The sequence below is a fragment of the Cuculus canorus genome, chromosome 1 (assembly GCF_017976375.1).
Source record: "Cuculus canorus isolate bCucCan1 chromosome 1, bCucCan1.pri, whole genome shotgun sequence".
In the NCBI taxonomy this organism is placed as follows: Eukaryota; Metazoa; Chordata; class Aves; order Cuculiformes; family Cuculidae; genus Cuculus; species Cuculus canorus.
Window position 1 is genome coordinate 178154532 of NC_071401.1, and position 22466 is coordinate 178176997.

At 35.2% G+C, this 22466-nt stretch overlaps 1 protein-coding gene across 38 annotated transcripts in view; it reads right to left on the reverse strand.

The window, feature by feature from the left end:
- Positions 1 to 542: 542 nt before the first annotated feature.
- The window catches only part of NRCAM (neuronal cell adhesion molecule), a 156325-nt gene continuing 134401 nt past the window's right edge, over positions 543 to 22466 (reverse strand). For 8 of the 38 annotated variants that reach the window (XM_054063566.1, XM_054063558.1, XM_054063551.1 and 5 more), the window contains 3 exons: positions 16081 to 16212; positions 12819 to 12897; positions 543 to 3182 (listed from right to left, as the gene is read on the reverse strand). In XM_054063566.1, the coding sequence (XP_053919541.1) occupies positions 2945 to 3182; positions 12819 to 12897; positions 16081 to 16212 (449 nt within the window). In that variant the 3' untranslated portion in view covers positions 543 to 2944. Of the gene's footprint in view, positions 3183 to 3747; positions 3806 to 7133; positions 11067 to 12818; positions 12898 to 16080; positions 16213 to 20398; positions 20552 to 21642; positions 21769 to 22297; positions 22364 to 22466 lie in introns of those variants that run through there. The other 30 variants (XM_054063373.1, XM_054063367.1, XM_054063389.1 and 27 more) reach the window with 10 other exon arrangements.

Genomic DNA, 22466 nt, shown 5'->3' on the forward strand with positions numbered 1-22466 from the left:
AAACAGCTGTATTTCATATCTCCCAGTCAATGCATATTGCTGGAAAAATCAACAGATACCTGTACAGAAAAACAGGCAGCCCAATATCTGAAGAACTGAGACTGTGAGAATGACAGAATCTGGAATAGCCAAGGATTTCCAATTTACACATTGGTGGCTCAGAATGCTGACAGAACTGCTTCTTCAGTGATAATCCCTCTTTCAAGTATCATGGTCAAACATTGACTTTCTGCTGTATCTCCTGAAGCATCTGTCTCTCTCGGAATTCGTGGCTTTCCTGCAGTCTTCTCTGCAGCGCAGCTGCCCTCCTGCCCAGTCTGTTTCCATTCATACACAGAATAGGCAAGATATGAAAAGAGCATTGCAATGGATTTTGTGTACTGTAAAACATGTTAGTCAAAATTTCCTCACTTCTGTTTAAAAACAGATACCTAGAATTTTTTATGTTGGACAGTTCCTTTAGGACATGAAATCCTGATTTGGGATCCTATCTAGAGGGCTTCTAATTCTGAACAAACATTCTTATTTCCTCTTACTCACTCTTGCAGGTATGGAACATGACTGTTTAGAGTTTTTTCTTTGCAGAAATATGACTAAAGAAAGCATTCATAGAAGTAAAATGTAAATAGCAGAAGATTTCAATGAGAAATGTTCAGACAAATTCACATTTTTTCAAACGGTAGCATGTAAGGATATGCAACTTTCAATTTGGCTGCAATACATAAAGTCCTATAACACTATGGGAACACTTTCTGCCAGAGCTGTTTCATGCTTTTTTCCACTTTGAATTCTTAGTTACATGGTGAATCAGAAGTGATTTTTACTGCTGGTGTAAACAGAACAAACAGTGAAATTTTAAAACCACATTTATTTTTAATATAAAATCTGTTGCACTGTTACAGAAGTGAGCCTCTATGTTTACCCCCACATGCACAGATAATTCAGCATCTACAATTAAATAAGAGTAAAATTATAGTTATCTTTTACCAAAACCACTGGCAAATCTTATTAAGAAATGTTCTCTTTGTGCTTTATAATCAACGCTTGTAGAATTAATTTCTCATTTTGGTTCCCATTAAGAAAACTGATCAATGGAAAGCTCAAAGGTGCAAAAGAAGCTGATTACAGCTACCTTACATTTGTGATTACTTCAGTTGTGCTTTACCTACAATATATACATGAAAGCTGGAAGGTGTGTTATGGTCTAATGCAATGAACTGGCAAAAGTTCTGAATGGTTCAATTAAGAATCTGCAGTAAATAAGCAGAAAGTTCACTATTTTGTTTTGAAAGCAAAAAAAATATATATATTTGAGTAGATGCTTTAAAAGACCATGCACACCATTGGCTACAGTACTTCTTACACAGTACAACATAAGCTTTCTGGTTTTATTTGTCTGTAACACCTAGAAGCATATAGCATCTACGCTTTAAGTGTATTTACAAATTCAACAAAATATCTACATATAAAAAGCTTACTTAAAATTAAACTTGATGCAAGTTATGAAAAACCAATTTATTGGCAAATGAAACTGAGCATTCCTTCAACCATAGGTTGTTATAAAAATTTATATTTGGAGGTAAACATTTGATTGATAATAGTATGCGAGAAAATAATTTTGTAACCAATAATGGTAATCCTTTACCACTGAACAATATTAGCACTTGTCAGATTGAATTCTGTGGTTCGAGCAGTAACCCCTACACTGCTTCAGGGTGTAGATAATTACAAAGCTGCCACACTGATCAGGCGAGGACACAGAGGGAAATGAACTCTTGCTGGTGTAGTTGGCTGGTTTAACAATTTCTTTTACAAGAGCTTAAACCACGCTGCGTTAGTAAATAATTCTGGTTGTGTTTTGTTTTTAATCTTCTAAGGCCATGAAACGTGTTGTGCTGTAATTGTGTAGAAAGCATTTCTCTTCTTTTTAAAGGAAAAAAAAAATCATACTCTTCTTTGTGTAACTTAAAATACTAAAAACTTTACCTTTTTAGCACAACAGTTTGATACCACTTTTATTCTTCACTCTTTTACTTTATTTGGCAATGATGGTAGTCCACTAATCACAGTTTACTGCACCAACTCATTTAGTAGTACAGCATATTATGGAATGCATGTTGTATAAAGGCACTGAATGTATTTTGCCCTGTGTTTTCTGGAACATTTTCTCTCATTTTTAAGTTTTTCTTTCAGTGACTGTACAAAGTCCAAAATGCATTGCAATGCGTATCTTTTATGCCCTAAAATCAATCCAATGTGTTTTGATGTAAAAATAGAACACTGTACTGCTGTAATACTTGATAGATTAAAAAGGCTATAAAGTAATAGGAGCAAAGAGCAGATAATAGGGTCTCATTAAGCATCAGCAAATGCAAGTGTCATACTTAAATCATTTAGCAATTATATACTGTACAAACTGTTCCTAACTGTCTTGCAAAAAGACATATGATAGCTAGACATTAAGTCACCAATTTCACAACAATGTCCACAAAGACATTGAAGTTCTATATATAATACTACTATAACACTCTGACAATGAAAACGGAATTCCTATCCAGGGATTCAGCTGAGGACTGCATAACAAATTGTCAAACCATGTTTTTATGGTGTACATGAGATTACCTGTGAATTGTGTAGCATTTTTTCCCATGCATTATACTGTATTTTCAACAGGAAACAAAATTATAAGTTGATGTTATAGTTTGTGTCAGTTCCTTTTAAAAAAGTAAAAATACCCACATCTTGAAAAAAATTTGAATTTCATATCTTGATTCATCCTAACATACATGTGTTGTTATGCTGTGTAACTGTATTGACCTTCATATTCTCATAGCATAAACATCTTGTGGTGCGGAGCTCCGTTACCTGCATGTTCATAGTATGAGAAGGAGGATGTACAAGTGCTTTAAACAAACTGGAGATACAAGGGGATCAAGTTCTGTGGTTACACAAATGAATTCATGGCATTTACAGGAGAAGGAGCCTCAGAGCTTTCATTTCCTTCTGCAGGTTCTTTCTCTTTTTTACCACTATATTGTCCAATAAAGGAGCCATCCTCATTGAATTGACCATTTACACCTTCTCCATAGTCAACTAAACTATCATCACTGTCTTCTTTTTTCACAGTTCTGTCTGAAGGCGTCCGGCTTCCTTTTTTTAGAGGTTTATGGTCCTCTGCATCACTGGAGACACAAACAAACAAACAAAAGGAATTAACTGATGCATTACATATTAAGACAAAATCAGCGATGCATGCAGAGTTTCTAAAAAGCATGTGTGCAGCCCTATAATCCTTTAGTAAACCCACATCACATTGTAGAGACAAATCAATATGATGCAGTTGACATGAATACATGGTGTAGGAATGGTTTAAACAGATAATGTCTTCAGTGGAAGGAGGGGGGCTTGTGGTTTAGGGTTTTTTTTTCCCCCATCGTGCATGACTTCTCAATGATAAGACCTCTGCCCCTGGCTTGGAAGCAATTTAGATGCAACTGCAAGCATTAAAAACAGGTTGTAAAGTTATAAAAAATAATTTATTTGTTCTCCAAAGTAACAAGCTTATGATATGCTGTGAAGTTAGTCTGTTAAACTCCATAATTTCTTTGACTCCTTGAACATGAATGAAGAATGAATTTGGTTAAATGAAATATACTGATTTTCTTTACTAGTATAAAGAAAATAAAGTGCTGCATTTCAAATAATTTGTTACATAATGCAGGCCAGACTTGCAATTTTCAACCTTACCTTTCAAGAGACCTATATATTCCATTAAAAGGGTGCAGAAGAAACAAATGAAAATAGCCTAAGAAGAAAAGCAAAGTCCATATCCTGATAGTGATCAGTATTTTAACAATAATAAGTTGCTCTTAAATTGCTAAAACATTTGCTGTATACAGATAAAGGAACAATTGAGCTTATAGTAGCTACAGCCGAGCAGTTAAGAGCATGCTTAATTTTTTTTTCATTACTTATCAGATCAGCCTCTTATCCTAATCCATAACTGATAACATATTCTGAAAATGATGATGGTGATTTGGAGGACAATAGAAGAAGGAAAGGAAAGAAGGTGAGGAAGGAAAGACTCCTGTAGCAAAGTACTGTGATCTTTCTCTTGTCAGTGGAAAAGCTGCAGCACCATCAGAATTCTCAAGTAAATTTGCAGCTGGGGTAAGCTTGTATTTCATGCAATAGATGTAGCTGGGGTCTTTTCAGAATCCTTTACTCTGCACTTAGTATCAAGATGAAGATTTCATCAGAAGCTCTAAAGCATTTCCAATTAAAAGCCACTATCGCCAGCTTGCACTTTTTGATGCAATTATTTACCTTGTCTTAAACAGAACATGTGACTTTATCTGCATACAGGGTACAAAAGAGTAAGTGATTTTTGCTTTTTATTTAAAGGCTCCCAGCGTATGGAAAAGATAAAGACACATGTTTAGAATATCAAGGAAATAAAAATACACTTACAATATCCACAATATCAGGCTGAACTTATACTCAGCAAATTATCATAACTGTGTAATTGCTAAAACCAAATATCTTAGTTCTTCCAATAATTATATTTTCTAATTTTTTTCCCCATGAATATCTTTGAACACCCAGAGAAACCATGTATGTATATATTTCACATACAAGGTCACACAGATTATATTGTTAGCTAGCAGATGTCCTGTTGAGAAACATGTCACTATTGCTAGAAAACTATTACACCAATTTTCCACCAAGCTGCTGCTTCTCATCTCATCATGCTTTTCGGCTTTGGAAGACTACAAGTGGTCACATTCTAAATGAAGTGCACCTCTAATACGCATGTACTTACAGAAAAAGCATACCAGAGATTTTATTCTTCCATGCATACAACAAGAAAGAAGTGGTTGGCATATCTACCATCTTAACGTGTAAGAAAACCTTCATGTTTAAAATATGCAAAGGCAAAAACTCTAAACTTGACTGTAACAGTCCTGAATGTTAGAACTGCTGCTTATACAGCATGAGGATAAATATCATATGATTGACCTTCTGTGCTCAGTGCTACTGCAAACATGCAGTCTAGTAACGTTTAAAAGAATGTTACTCCAAAATGTCAAACATCCAGCAGCAAAGTGAAAATGTTTATTACACTGAAAAAAAAAGCAGATTACAAAGACGTTACTGAAGAGAGTTCGTTTTGGAAGCATTCTGTATTTAAAAGGTTTAATATTTAAAAATTACACACAACACAGTTTCTCCATTGCCTCATCAGAGGGCATTAGTATCATTACAACAGGACATTCGAGCCAAATAAAGACCAGACCTTCACTTTGAAATAGTACCCAGTCCTACTCCCAAATGACCTGCAGTGGTTAATGCTTTCTGGGCAATTCTATTTAAAAAAAAGAATGTGCATATGGTTTCCTGTTTAATTTTAGGTGAACACCTTCATAATTGCTTACACTGCAATATATAGGAATGAAAATAAATTAAAATTACATTTGTACCATATTCCAACTGGTAAAGAAATTCTGTACAAATTCTAAGGTGTGGCCCTACCCAATGTAATTCACTAGGCTAGAGTATATAGTAAAAAAATAAAACACCATCACTGTATTAAAAATATTCACATTGTTGTATTTAATCCAACATAAAGCTTGATTTTAATTTATAACTTAGATAGCTGAGTAAGGGAACTTCTGCTCTTAGGGTTTCTGTGTTTGCATTTTTGAAAACGAAGTTTATTTAAAGGCGAAACAATGAAGAAATACACAGTTGTTTGCATTGTGTTTGTGATTTTTCTGTATTTTAGCAATGAAGCAGATTCTACTGTCTGTATAAGTAAAATCAAACCAGCAAACCTGCAGATTTACCCAGGAGCGTACCTGCACAGAGGTGCAGACTGGTGTAACAGCACGGTTACAGCACACACAAAAATCAAATCTGAATCTGGGGATTCCCTCCCTTTATTGCACCAAACATGTCCAGAAAGAAGTTCCACCAAGATTTTGGCAGTGGAAGATGATGTGGGATTATCCAAGGTTCTTTTCACTCCTAGTTCAGGAAAAGGAAATAGATGCCATGGCGCTATTTATTCCTTATCAAACTGCATTATAACTCTTGTATTGTATGAATAGAATGTTTTGGGTAGAAGGGAAAGAAACTGAGAAATAAAAAGCAAAACAACAAAGCAGGAGAGAGAGGGGAAAAAAGTGAAGGCATCAACGTTTTGGATGGCACTTTTGTAATTCTGGGGGTTCAAAATAGAGAAGAGACACTGGTGCTCGGGGGAAATGCATGTATTTTCTATCTGAAGCCAAGAAACAAAGTGCAAAAGACGTTGAATTACATTATGAACATGGATGACCAAAGAACATATACTGGCTGTGTGAACATATACTACTATATTGCAAAAACATGTTAAAGCTACAGATTTCCATACAAATACCTCCAGGATTTGCTAATTTTGCTTATGATTGTTCATAAAAGTATTCCAAAATGCAACCAGGACAGATCATAATTTCTCCTAGTTTTTGGTTGTGTTTTCGCTTGCTGACTTTTAGACTGACATAGTATAATATCATAAAAAATAAAGTGCAAAGTGGGTTAACTAAGTAGAGTAGAAAACTGGAGGAGTTTTCAAGAAGTGTTATGAATGGAGTGCGTGCAACTAACAGTGAGACCACACGTACTGGGAAGGAACAAAACAAAAGATAAGAACGGGTGTGAATTCTATATTTATATCAGACAGCCCTGAAAGTTAAGTGTTGTGAGACTTCCACTATTTGTTGTCTTACAAATAAAGTCTGTACTAATATCTTTTTAAGGATGCAAGTTTCTCACTGATCTATACCAGGCAATTTGATAAACATGGACATGTACTGCACATATTTCTTCCCCTTTTAGCAAGAACAGTATATAACATTAAAGCATATACTAAAAGCGTGATTTAAATACTTTTCATGAACGATTGCTAATATATGAATAAATGTTTCTTTTACTTCTTAGTTTAATGAAACGTAGCAAACTTGCAGCTAATGATTGAGAGATATAACAAGCATGGAGGTGACAATAATGTGTAATTGCAAAGTACAAACTTATTTTTTTTAAAAAAGTACTTCCATTTCACAAGCTCATCAGTTATTGAAAGAAATAGGTACCTTGAAATCTCCTTTCTTCTTTCAATTTTTCAATTTTTCCTCCTTAGATATGGATACATGCAGCAACCAGTCAGAATGGGGAAGACAGTTTTACGAGGCCTCTGCAGTCCAGCAGGCAACTAGTTCCCACTAAACTTTGCCACATTCATGGACATGCAAAAAGACTCAATATATGGTTAGCAATATACTACTTTTCCTTTTAACACAACTGTCAGATGAAAGGCAACATAAAACAAACAAAATGGGTAAAGCATTCTGGGCTATTGGGCACAGAAGGAAGTTGCAGAAGAGGAATTCTGTTAGCAATAAATCCCTTTTTCTGTGCCCTCAGGAAAATAGCCCAGAAATATTTAGGTATAAGCAGTCATGTAAAGTCACAAGTACCTCACACTATAGCTTCCCTGCACGCTCCAGGAGAACCTCTGACCCAATACCTAACAGGTTTATTTCTGCTCATGCTCCTAAACTGATAGGACTGTGCAGATGAAAAATGCTTTCCCTATATGCTTATGCACCTGGATCAATCCAGAGTTCAAAACATTTTACTACTTATAATCTAGCTAAGACATAGGCACATCTGTACTTGTTTTCTGAGTCGTTTTTGTTTAGCATCTCTGTAATATTCAATCTTCAATCCTGGCAGAAGCTGAAAAAAGTGGGAGAATAAGCTCTGGCTTTAAATGGCAATGGGTTGAATAACCTTTCGACCTTTGCTGTTTCTGGTGGAAAATTATACAAAGAGAAATCAAAGCACTGCTTTAAAAAGCCGTAATACAGATGTTCAAGAATTAAAATAAGAACTGCCAAAGAAAGCACATGTGCATAAATGAGGACACAATAAGACTGCTGCCAAATCCAATCGGACTATTCAGAGACAAGAATTCTTCAGGCAGTCCACTAACATCATCTCTTATACTAGACGAGACCAAGCTTAGAATTATAGTGCTGAGGAAAAAATCATTGCTCAATCCCCCTGGAAACACACCTTAAGCTGCAATAAAACTTGAATAACTACAAGAGAATTAGTAAAAAACTATATTCTCATTGTTAATCAACCAGAATGTAAAGGAAGAGTACTATATTATCTAGCAATCTCGGAACTCTCCATTAACCATTTCCAGAAAGTCTCTCATAGGATATCGAAGAATTTCTAGGAAAAATATTGTATGTGTCAAAGTGTTAAAGAAAAGAGGCAAAATAAATCAACAAAATGTGCAAACATCCTGCATTACCACGCTAGCAGTCCAACTACTGTAGTTGCCTGGCCTATTTGATTTTCCTAAGAACATTTTGCAGACTGCAATGAGATGCTAGATTTTCATACTTCCTCTGAAGTTAACTAAAAAACACATGCTTGCGATCTCTCCATCTCCAGGAATCCACAGGTCTGTAGCTGCTGTAACTTCTTAATTTCTCTTGATTTAGGGCCCAGGATGGAAATTTAGGCTAATTTATACACCTGTCCTTAACGGGAGCTCTAGAAAGTCTTTAATTTGAATTTAAATAAACATACATTTGTGGTACTTCTTGAAGTTTCTTGGTGTAAGCATTGACTGTCCACAATTCACCATCTCAGTCTTCTTCAACTCAAGAAACCACTGGGATTGTAGTGAAGTTTGCTACAAAGGCACTGTTTCCCCTTATTAGGTACAAGTGCAGGTATGACTCCAGTTATGGGAACATACCGTTCTAGGTCATTCTGAGGTTCCTGAAACACCTGTGCTTCCTAAAGCATTATTTCCATTGTTACATTGATACGATAATCCAAAATTGGCTGGTTCTGCAGAAATTATACTCTTAGATGAAGTTGAAGAGTGCAGAACTTCAGACAAATCCAAGCCATACCAAGAATACTGAAAGGCCTAGAAATTAAATGTGACAAAAATCTCCCCTAAAATTGAAAGCTATGAATTCTCTAGAAGATTTTAGTCAGTCATTAAGATTTAATTAATTTTAAAATCTTATTTTGAAACAACTAATCTTCTAAGCATTAGGCTTACTTGTCCAGAAATACTGAATTGTATTCAGAATAAAATTCCAAGTTTTTCACTCTTTCCAATTACTGAGAAAGAAGAAGCATGTCTATATCCTTAGAAAGTTCCTCTTGATGATTTGGTGTCTCTCTGAAAGAGAGATGTCCTTTCATATTTGGCATGAAATAATTGCGAAGACTTATACTTTCCCTTCCTCCCTTTAAACTTTGGGGGAGAACGAAAGGAGCTCAGACACTTGTGAGGATAACAAAATGAAGAGCTTCTGACAGAGCTCTTTTTTTTCAGCTGACGTAAGGAGCATCTGCGTTCTGAGAAATCCTTCATGATCTGAACCAAGGAGTCACCAAATAATTTGCCGCCTGTGTATGGTAAAGACAGCAGTTTACATGTTAGATCTAGCGATGAGGTCCAAGGCCGTAGCCATATAGCTCTCCAGGCTACAGTGAGGCACGCCATATTTTTAACAGTGAGTCTAAGAGAATCCTCAGCTGCATCATGGATAAAATTAGCTGCAATTTTACATAGCCTGCGTTTCCTCTGCATGGCACCAGATGAGACCCATTTCTTTTTGCATCTGGCTCGTTCTTCCTCCAGCCATATCAGTAATGCTTTAGAAGTGTAAGTGCAATAGATAGATACTCCAAGCTGGGCTGCAACTAGCTTGAAAGATCTTTTAATTGCTTCCTCAACCTTTCTATCAGTAGGATCTTTAGGGAAAACATCCCTATTAGCTGGCACAGATAATACAGAATCATCAGTAACCAGTGCCCTGTCCACCTTAGGCAAGTTCCCCCACAAAGCTGCTTTATCCACTGGAAGAGGATAGAGTTTATGTAGGACTGCTGGGGCTTCATGCTTTGCCTCAGGATTACCCCAAATCCTACAGACAAGATCTTCCACTGCTGAATGGATAGGAAGAGCATTATCTACTTTGCCTTCTTCAGAGGGGATAGGCAATTCTTCTGAAGCACATTCAGATTTGGAATATTTTAGCATTAACACCCTCTTTATGTGCTTGAACAGAAAATTCTGATTCTCCATGTCAAACTTACGCACAGGATCTGGTCCTTCTTCTTGGTCTTCTGTAGGAGATTCAGATGACACATCCTCATCTTCAGGAGATGACTCAACCTCCAAAGCCTTGTCAGCCTTATGTTTCTCCTTCCCAGAAGATGTCCAACCTTTTGAACTGTCCATATGGTCAGACTCAAAAGTTTGGGAACTGCTCCCAGTTGCTTCTAGAGGAACCACTGGAATTTCTGTAACTGGTCCCCTGGGATGCTTTACTGAATGGGACCTAGCCTGTGCCACAGATGTTATACTTTGTCTGGCTGCTGTCAAAGCATTTTTTAAGACAGTAGCTAGTTCAGGCAATATTACAGATTTCATTAATGAATTCTTTTCAGATTCAGAGAAGCAAGTAGTAGTAGAAGGTCTTACCTTCCTGTGGTAGGAGCTCTGAGTGTCTTCTGAATCTGAGCTGTGGTCTGGGCTCTGGCTGAACCAGTGCTGGAGAGAATGCTGCTTTTTCATTGAGCCATGAATTGAGTTGCAGCTGAGGGGTTGCTGGAAAGGGGATGGCTGTCCTGCCTGAGAATCTGAGCCCTCCTCCGACCCCATTATCTGTTGCTCAGAAGCATGATGTCTAGAGCCACGCCTGTACTTCCATTCGTCTGACTTTTTTTTCTCTTGGCAGAGGGAAGCAGAGACAGAACTAACCCTTGTAAGCTCTGAAGACTGCCTAGCCTTCCTCCTGGTGTAGGAGGTCTCTGATCTGGTGCTGGAGTATTGATCCCCTGACCTTCTGAAGAAGCTGGATCTGTCAGATCTCACAGACTTTGGTTTGGTAAAGACAGGGTCTGCTTCAGAAGAACTGGCACAGCTACCTTTTCTTTTCTTTTCCTTGTCCAGTTTCTTTCCTGTCCAAGCAGATATGGACCTGAAGTGATGAAAAAAGTTCAAAATACTCGAATTCCTAGATCTTTCAAAAATTACTACTTTTTTTTCAAGGAAGCCCTATACCCTTTTTCCTCAAAGAAGTACTCAATCATGACCAGTGCCACGTGTGGCAGGCAAACTGGGAACTGAGTGACTGCAGTGATGCTGGGCTGCAGAGAGGGTGCCAAGATATCTTCAGTAATCTGACTGGTTGCTGCTGCTGCTGCCCTGTCTCTAAGGAAAAAAGAGGAAAGCCCAATATAGACTAATTACACAGAAATACATTTTAGAAAGGAGTTTTTGCATGGTACATAGGATGAGCTCTTTCATGTAAACAAGTCTGAAAGCTTGGCAGGCATCTGTCCATATGCACCAGAAATGAGGTGGATAAGTGCATTATAAAATAATTTCATAAAGCACGAGATGATTCTTAAGATTATCTCAAGCTACTTAAATATGGAGAAATAAATTCAAATCTTGCTACAGGTCACACATGAAAGCAGACTTGAACAGTCTTATTCTAGGCCTGAGAAAACCTGTACTGAGGTGACATAATTTGTACAATTATGTACAAAGATCATTTGCTGCTGCTGAAAGTTCCAAGTATTGAAAAATGAGAGCAATAAAGCAGAACACAAACTGGACTGCCTAGGAAAATTTACACAGTACTTATTTATATCAGCTTCCAAACATTTCCTTTTTATTAGCTGAATGTAATTAATCCATATGCACTTAATGCTATGATAACATACTATTCTGAACTCATTAACCCAAGAACAGAGTATTGGTTTTTTTTTAAAATCATTGAAGAATAAACAGAAACTGTTCTTTAGCATTCAAAATCAACACTTTGGATCAAGACGTACATTTCTCTTATATGAAGAAGCTAATGCAATGGAGTGGATCCTCTTGAAAAAAATTATTTTGCTATGTATTTTTGTCAATGTCACATCTTCAAAACAATAATGAGCTTCTACAATGCTTTTCACAGAGGAATGCTCTGTAGAATCTGTTACAACATCCACCTGAAATATTACTGCATTGATGTATATAGAAAATAATAACATTGTTTCCTATACTAATTAAACAAAAATAAAATGCTGCTTTTTTAATAAGCTATACTTAACTGTTATTTTAACAGACTTGCCAAGGCATGATTTTTGTGATGCCAGGAAACTGCATTTACAATAAAGGAAGAGAGTCAGGGAAAAGAGCTGTCTTGCACTCTTTGAAGCTGTTTGTTGTGTATCTTGTACTGAAAACGAGATTTTGTTTTTCTTGGAGGACATTCCTTCACCTCTGCATATAACATCACTTTCTTGTTACTGGATTAGGTGTTAGTGCGAGCAGCTATTTTAAATGCATTTGTTTTCCAGTCTGTCTAACACAAGATTGTCTTTCTTAGGCTTCAAATAGAAATGCATTTTCAAAAACCATAGTGCTAACTGAAAGGACACTGCACCTGGTAATTTAACAGAAAGGTGAGCTTGTAAATAAAGATTCCTCGCTTTGAGACAACCGTCTTTGAATCTGGATTTCACTTTGCATTTGTGAATGACTTATTCTAAGCTTGGATGTTTAATTTTTTTTCTGATGGCGTGGTTGAAATGCTATCTATAGTTTTATACAACACTGGATACAGAATCTTTGCCAACACAGAAAAGAAGTTAGTTTTGAATTAATAAGCGTGATATTATATATAGTGCATGTGTGATATGAACAAACAACATAACAAACCACATCAGTTGCTCACCTGTATTCACCAAATGTCCCATCATCTTCCTTCATAGGTTGTATTTCTGGATCAGCATGTGCATCCTCCTTTTCCTTCACTAAAATATTTGAAATGGTAATTTTTATCATTAAACTGCAAGACCTTAAGACAATTTCTCAAACTGATCACATTTGGCAGGAACATGGTTTAGATAAAAAGCATTTTCTAAACTGGGGCCTTGGGCTGTTAAGGTTTTTCTTTTGAAGGAAAAGATCTGCTAATTCATTAGGGAATTTTATTTTAATTCTAGTACAAAATACCATACGTCATTCTGTATTAGTAAAACTTTTTATTCCTTTCATTTCTAGCACTAAATTTTTGTTAAATTCTACTAAAACACTTTCTTTACTTATGTTAGTAGTAGAGCTATTATTTATTGAAAGCCAAATAATTTAGTTGTACTTATCCATACTTCATATTTTTTTCAACTCTTGATATTCCTCTCATACTGATTGATAAAACTGAATCATATCCAATTGTGTTCACTGCACTTTGTACACTTTCTGCCTTCATTTCCAGGAAATTTTAAATAGTACATTAACAATTATGAGTATTGAAAAAAAAAATAGTATGGTCTGTTCATTTCTTCTTTTCTATAACGTGATCAAAAGCAAAGAAAACCAACTGCACTGGAACCTAAATTTAAACCCATTGTATCTCCTGCACATCCTTGTTATAGATTTAATCATCATTCACTGGTGGGAATAAATTCATGCATATAACATGTCCCTGTAAAAAAACTATATAGCACTGTGTCCTTTTACACAGAAACCCGCTAGCACTTGAGTCAACAGATATACCTATAGGTTAAGATTATTGACAAGAGTAAATTAATACATTGACTTCTATAATTACCTTTTATGGTTCTTCCTTTTGTCTCTTCATGTCCATTTTTCTGACTACTAATCAAATTTTGCCCTTGTTTAGCAGATACAGTTATATAATTCAATATGCAATCTCTTATCTTTTATTCTAGTAATTTCAACACTTAATTTGTGTATCACTAGTTTATATACTGTTACTTAAGATAATATGAATCATTCCTGACAATATTTTCTAAATCTGTAACTACAATAATGTGTAACACCTTGAAGTGTATTTGGCTGTTATAATTTAAACCTGAAATAATTTATTATTTTTATTAAACGACTCAAGATGACATGCTAAAATTAAGAGTTAATACCACTGTGCTTTGCATTTTTCTTTATCTGTGGAACAGTAGACTTGCAATGACACAAGAAACACAATTAGCTCTGGAGTCAGTGCTATAAACAAGAGTATATACTGAATCTGGAAATCTTATATACAGTCAAGGTCTACTGTATCTACTCAATGGCCAGCATGTATATATATGTGTATGTATATGTATGTGAGTATTAAAAAAATAATATCTTGCAACTAGTAATTCTGCAGAAGTGGAGTAAAAAAGGACGTAGCGGGGATCTCCACTAAGTAATGACAACCTTAACACCCAACTGCCTTCTACTCTTTTACTTAAACTGTATTTTACTCTCTTCTAGAGGGAGGAGGCTTATTCCAAGTCTTGCCTAGTCTCTTCAGTTTCACCACTTCACTTGTTTCATCCTCCAAATGTTCCTTCTCTTTTCTCAGCTCTCTCCACTAAGAGTCACTTTTCCTATCTCCTCTATAATCTCATTTTGCCTTTAAAAAATTCAAATATTAGGAAAAAGCCTAAGATGATGCCTTCCGCATGTCATTCAACTCATATATAATGCTGTGTTCCTTAAGCGTCTGTTTTTATTTCATGGGCACATGCAGTTGGGACAGAAGCTCATCTTACTTAATTTTTGCTATCTTCATAAAACAAAGATAGCAAAGTAGATTTACAAATCTTTGCTATCTCCATAAAACAATGAAATGCTTAGATTTGGCAGTGTAGAATTCTTACATCTACTAAGGGGATTTCATCTTCTTATAAAAATAACCTGTTAAACTAAGATCAGCTGTAAAAGCTTTGCCTATGAAAAAGTTTAAATGTTCACCAACACTAGCTTTCAGAAGTGCACTGGTCAAAACAAATGGGAGAAATAGAAATATATTATGGTTTAATTTTTTTTTGTACTTTTGTAAGTACAACTACCTTTTTCATGTCCAAATTAACAACACGAACTTCAAGAATTTTGAGTTGACATTAAAAATAAACATTCCAGTGTCTGGTTATCTATGTAATTTCCAAACATTTGGAATCTGTAATATAGAATAGATTTTTTTCCCGTAACAAAGATTTTGCTTGAAACTTAGCAATCGTACTTTCTATTGCGTGTAGGAGAGGAAAAAGAAAACTCAAAATATCCTTTGATGCCCAGTTTAAGTCCATTCATATCCACTCCCACCTCACAGGAGCTCTGAGATCCTACAAGCCAGCGCTCCTATTCTCTGCAAATTGATTGCCACTATCCTTTCAAGAGAGCTTTAGTCTATGGACCTGCTCCATAACACAAGTCTAAGACTGGGGAGCAATACATATAAGACACAAATAAGCACACATATATACATACACACATATATGCCTTTTATAACGTGTACACCCAGATGAATCAGTTTTGATAGAAGACATACATTATATAGTTCCAATTTTAGTTAGAAATTTAAAAAAATGCTTGGCTCTTCCTAGGCCTAAAAAAAATACCCTAAAAAGATAAACTTTTATAAAGAAAAACTTAATAGAAGAAAACCTGTCGAAATGAAGGATGATATTTCAAATTTGGCAGTAAAAAAGCAGAGGCTGAAGATGGCACAGATTCTGAGAAGAGTAAAGTATTTGAAACAAAATAATGTATGAAGGGATTTGTCCTATGAAATGAATTCCCAGTATATTAAAGTAACATGGCAGCTATGGTCTCATCTGTTTCCACACCTTCTAAACAATTACATCCTAATTCACCTCTTTTTAGTCGGTTGAACTGATCTGCATTAGACTTCTGAAAGTGGGGCAGGACAACCAAGTATCTCAAACCAAGCTCAAATCTTTTTAGAGTGGTAATGTAGTAATATGACTCTCCAGGACTGAAACAGATACTTTTCTTATGCTTAAACAGATTAAGGATTTCTACCAATAGGCAGATTGCTCCTCACAAGCCTACTAAATGATGACTTATTTACCCTGTACACAAGATAAATGTAAACTGTCAGCAAATGTAGTTTCTCCAGTACATCTGAGGTCTATCTTAATGGATTAATAATAATACATGATTTTTACTCCCATCATTATGTATCATACCTGGATATTTGCCACCCTTATTCCTCCTTATGAAGCAAACAATCAGTAAAATCAAGATCAGAAGAGCAACAGCACACATAAGACCAATGAACCATCCTTGAGTAGCGATGTCTACCTGCCGACTTGCCATAGCTAGAGAATAAAAGAAGAAAAATAAGATGCTTTGCTGCATTAAAATGCTATGCTAATTGAAATAAATGATAGCCAGTATACATTGTTCATTAATTAGGGAATAACACTGTGAAAATTAGTATTAAGAAAACCAATGATACTGTATTTTGTGAATATTTTCATTATTTAAATGTTTCCAAATGCACGTGAATAGAACTTACTTTTGAGTATAGAAGATTCTGCCAACATTTAAGCATAGCAACTACTTTGCAAAATCTGTACACGTACTACATTGCTTTTCACAAACCTCAAAACTATTCAGAACCATTTTACGTTAATTAAACTACAGAAATGAAATTGCAAATTATAATTCACACAAACACATCGACTGCATTCTCAAAATGAATAAAAAGCTAACGCACTCCCATTAGTCTGAAATGGGGAAACAGATGGGTCATTCAAGACCCTAACATTCAATTTCAACTAAAAATCAACAATGAAGCATCCTTTAAAGCCTTATTAAGCATCATCTTTTCTTCCTCTCCTCAAACTTGTACCTCATCCTACAATTTATCATGATTGCCATGATTCAGCATTAGAGCTTAACACGATGAATTGGGAAGACTTTCCTTGGCACTGATTCTCTCTAAATGCTGACTCTAGCTGGAAAATAATGTAAATGATAAGCAAACTACACAGGAAAAACCACAGTCACAAATAAGGACAGGAATTATCTGTGCAGTCTAGGGGCTGGATCTCTCCTACTGCTCTTCAACACAGTATGAGAATTTTCCTGTGAAGCTTACTTTTTTACTCCCTGGTCTGGAAACACACTGGCCTTAGGATTTGCCATTGGGAGAGAATAGGAAGGGTGAGAGGAGTTAAGGGTGTGTGCTACAGACAGGAGAAGACATGAAGTGGAGAGAGATGGACATCCAGCCAGCCAGCCAGTGTTCATTCTTAACCTTCTCCTCTAGCCCCCAAACTCAAGAGTTTGAAACTCCATGAAGAGTTGCCTAATAGACCTCTCTCTGTTTGGGAAACGGAGACAAAAGATCATCATACATGAATAAGGAATGCAAAACACTTCCTATGCATAACTTATAGAGAATTTTAGTTCAGGATTCTTTTTTCTGGCTTCATGACATAAAGTATTGAATTATTCACTGCCAGTAAACTACCTAGGATCTTAGTAAGGATCAATAGTACTTCACTCTAGGACCAGATTATACTTCAGACCTTCAGTCAGTCTCTTTGTTTGGGTGCTGTGAGTACCTCATCTCTCACGGCAAAACATGTTTCACCCATATCTGCTAGGAAAGGTCTGTAGACTTGCTTCCACTGAAGTGGAGGACACAAAGCATGAATAGCTTTACACACAGAATTGTGAAAGTTCCAGAGCACCACAAAGATTTCCACCTCTCCTTAGGAAATATATGTTTACATGGGAAAGCTCACAAAAGTACATCAGATAGAATATTTTCAGTGGAGCATTGAACTTGTAGACACAATTCCAGGTGATACAGCATAAACTCTTACCCTTACCAAACATGTTGGATGACAACTGTCCTACGCTAGTGCTGTCCTCTGAACAATAACTGAGCCTTGCTGGGCAGACAGCCAGCTGACAAGAGACTGCACTGGGCTGGCAAGCATGCTAACAATAAAATGTAACAACATTCAGTTATAGGCCAGAATTCGACTCCATGTCTCAGTATGATTTGTTAGTTAAGACAAAGGATGAGACAGCTAGCTTGAAAGCATCAGCTGTCAATGGTCAAAAGTCTCTCTGACGTCTGGAGACAGTTTCTACCCTCCATTTTATTCCATTTCGTTTCACTTCTATCAACATGTATACCGTTGTGTAAGTACTAGGCTAAAATAAACTCTTCATTTTCTGCCTCATTTTGCTCTTACTGGGCAAACTTATGACTTAATTTTCCTTTAAATAGATCAATGAATGAATGTGCCTGGTTATTGTTCAGTTACAATTAGGAGATTTCCCAGCCATTGCTTAAGATTATCCCTTCTGATACTTTAGAAAATGTTTCTTACATGCACACCAATTTAAACTATTTTTGCATTAAATTTTCTACATTTAGAACATTTTTATATATATTACATCTATACTTTATATACCATATATAAATATATACGGTAGTTTTAAGAAAAAGAAATCGCAAAGGCAATCTTCCTCTGAATTAGAAATCAAATTAAAATAAATATTTCCACCTTACGTTTAAAATTATTTTGAGTTTTGCACATAATAATAAGGCATTAAAGGTTGTATAATACATACTGTGACAAAATGCAAAAGCACATTTAACATTCAAATGTCATAAGAAATAGCATCAAGCAAAACAACTCGTGCATAACAAGATGCAGGATAGATGGGAGAGAGTAAACATGAAAACTTACTTATGTAGCTTCCTGTATTTTTTAACTTATTGTATATTCAGTAGGGAAAGATTTCTAGATCTCAGTGCAACTTTAAAAATGGCACAGTGTTTCCTGTTTACGTTAAGTAAATTATCTGCTTCAGGCAGAAAGACATTCATTCTTGTTGAACTGCTAATGCAGGCAACAATGCAATACACTGTACTAGTATGCTCAAAAAGATAAACCCACATACTATGAGGATGCCATGCTTGTCAAAGAAAAAAATGTGGCAAAAGCCTCATATAACAAATATTCCCATTTCATTCATAATTAAGGACATATTCCATATTCTAATATTCTCCTCTTTATCCACTTCATTTTTTGCCATGTTTAAAAGCTATGAGGTAGGCTGAAGACACAATGACACAACATTTTTCTAGAAGAATTATGCTACATATATAATTTCATTCTCGACACTAAACTTTTCTATTACAAAGAAGCAACAAAGTTTGTCTTTAAATTCCTTTCTTCCTAATGTGCCCTAGCACGCAAGCCAAGGTGACTGAATATGCCCAGGATTCCTTATCTACTTGGCTCAGTATTTTTTGTGCAGAAAGATGCTTTTGGGAAGGCTTCCATTCAGCTTGTTTCAAATTATACTATAGTCCGAATCCTTGCTTTACTGCTGCTTTAGGCTTTGGATGTATATTTGCATAAAACTTTACATATCTGCCTTTATACCACTAGCTGTCTCTGGCATAAATAACCCTTGTGTTTAGCCCATACGTATTCACTTGGCACTGTTATTCAGCACCATATTTTCAAAGCTTTCCTGCAACACAATAAACTGTGAACAGAAATGGAACAAAACAAAGCAGAAGATTATGATTTCAGAAAGGGCTCACTTTTAAACTGGCACATTCATTATTTAGTTTGTTGTCTGATAGTTATTACAAATTGAGCATATTTTTGTATTTGAACTACTTTCTTAAATCATAACATTCTGGAGTTGGTGAGGCTACTGCTAAATAATTCTGCACTGACCAAAATGCTTGAAATGAGCAGAAGTGGCTAGCAAATACACAACAAATAAGAACAGCTGACTAAGAACATGCTATGATGGTGATGATATATTCAGTATAACATCAAAAAACTTCCATTAAAGCCCCTTCCCTCAGTTAAAAGAACAAGCATTACTGATTTGCTTATGAAGAAATATGACTAAAATATGTACATAAGCAGCCCAAACAGACTTATTGGTGCACAGGATATAGTTGTGACATCAAAAAGTATATAAAATCAGTATATGATAGGAAAATAAACATTTACAAGTAGGAATCTCTTAACAGTGGTATAAATACATTACAGGAAACATCAAACTGAATCTGTTCTCTTGATTGTGCAAACATTTTAGCTCCTTTTTTTGTATTAAAACTGATCACATACAGAATGTTAGCTTTAAAAATGTATGCTTGGCTCTAATAAAGTACACATTATTTAAATACAGCCATCTAATTATATTAATTAGAAATAAATAAGTCATCTTCAGCACACAGCACACATATGGAGTGTGAGCGTTGAGTATCTTACCCCTAATTTAAAGAACAGACACAGAGAGAATTGAAAGGATGAAAACATTCATAACCTACATAATAATGTGCTGGCATTATTTAGGAGTTTATAAAATAATTCAGCATTGCTCTAAAAAAAAAAAAAAGGAACATGCAAAGATGCTAGCTACATCTTTCAGCTAGAAGCAGTTCAAAGTTTCAGCACTGGGTCTACCACAATTCTGACTACAACACAGGACTGGTACGGTGTGCCTCACCTGGACCTGTCTCAAACACATCCTCTGAACTCCTAAAACCAGACAGGCCCTCAGCACCAACCCGGACTTTATATGCTGTTCCTGGTGTTAAACCTTTTAACACAAAGAAGCTTCGAGAACCATTTACAATTTCTTTTTTCCAATCTTCTTTGCCTACAAAAATTTTAGGAAAACAACATATTGGAATTTTAATTTTCTCTGTATTACTTAAAGTTTCTAGACAGAATACTATCGACAGTTACTTAACTAAACTATGGATTGGCTGAAAAAATAACTAGTCTATCAAAAAATAATAAAATCATAAAAAGTATGACTTCAAATAATATATTGCATGCAATATATTGAAGATGACATTGTACATGAAATATGAAAATATTTTAACATTTGTTCCATTGTACTAGAGAAATACTATTTTCATTTATTTTTAAAAGCTTATTGAACTTGCAATTATAAAATACATTAAAATAGATTTTAATCACCTAATTAAATTACATTTCTGTAGTTTCAGTCAATATTTACTTTAGTTGAGAAGTTCTACTTGGAAATTTGAACCTATCATATTTCCTGATCATTCTCTTTTATCTTTTTCTCATACAGTCTCAGCTGTTTCTTTGACCAATATCCAGAAAAATGTATTTATATTCCAATTTTCATATTGGCCATCTTTAATCATAACTTTAGAAGGACAGAGCATTTGAATAGACCTATATCTTGGTTTTATTAGCTAACTGTGTTTTAATTATTACTGGTATTATCAAAGAATAAAACCTTGTTTTATGCTAATAAAAGCAGATAAGCTGGTTGACATCTTATTTTAAGTTTAATTTAACAAGAAACATGGTTTTTATTGCCTCTCATTTTTTCCTGATTTTTTCCTGAATTTGTCATAATTTAGTAGAACTGTTATATCCTATTTTAATGCAAACAATCATATTTTTACACAGGTAATCACTGCATGATTAACAACTTCATGTAAACTACATTTTTATAAGTTCATGTTCAAAAGATTTTGTAACATAATACAAAGGAACAAAGGCTGATACTCTATCTAGGCATCAAATACCTGCTACACATTGATATTTATTATAATAAAAATTATTTGATCTTCAAGATCAAATTAAAAATTCTTCTAGAAATTTAAGAGTTATCATTAACACTGAGTCAATTTAGGACCACATTTACTATAAAAATCTTTGAAAACATATCTGGACACTTTAGCAAAATTCAATGAAATGACTTCTTACTGCCTGCTACACCATATTCAACATAAAAGTTCGTATGATCTGGTCCCTCATACTCCCAACTGATATTGGCATAGGTCTCAGCAGCAGCTGTTGTAATATTTCTGATCCTTGGATAAAGTGGTTGCACTGAATACACAATAGAAAAACAAAACAGAATACGAAATTGTGACTTCATACATTAAAAAAATAAAATTATTTTAAGAAGCTACAATGTTAATTTTGACCATATACAGGGAAAGCATACTACATTTGTCATTGTTTCCATTATTGGAAATTAGTGACTGACGTAGTATATTTGGTAATTGAATCCTTGGCCACACAATGAAATTTACCACACAATGAAATTATAAAATAAAATCTATGTACTCCACTGAGCATGCCCTGTACACAAAAAACTGCCAAACACTCAAAATCAATTGCCAAAATTCTGGAAAACTTTATTTCTATTCATCTAGAAGTAAAATGCAGACAGCTGGAAAGTGAGAACAGTGTCAGGGTAACGGGAAACGGTAGGAGAGAACAGACTTACAATAAAGGTGGTACACACCTCCCTTTATGCCACGTGTCACTGAATGGATTGCAAATGCCTCAACTGCAAGCCCTTACAGGATTTTGTCTCTACTGCATTGATAATGATAAAAAAGGAAGACAATACCCTTATAGAATGTTGGACGGACAGTGTGCATGACTGGGGAGGTTGCAAAAAGGGTTTCTGAATATCCTTCACCACCAGAGATAGTAGGAAAGAAAGAATAAAGAGTAAAAACACTTTGCATCATGAAGTAACATTTAAATAATACTGTAAAACCTTACCTGTTACATGA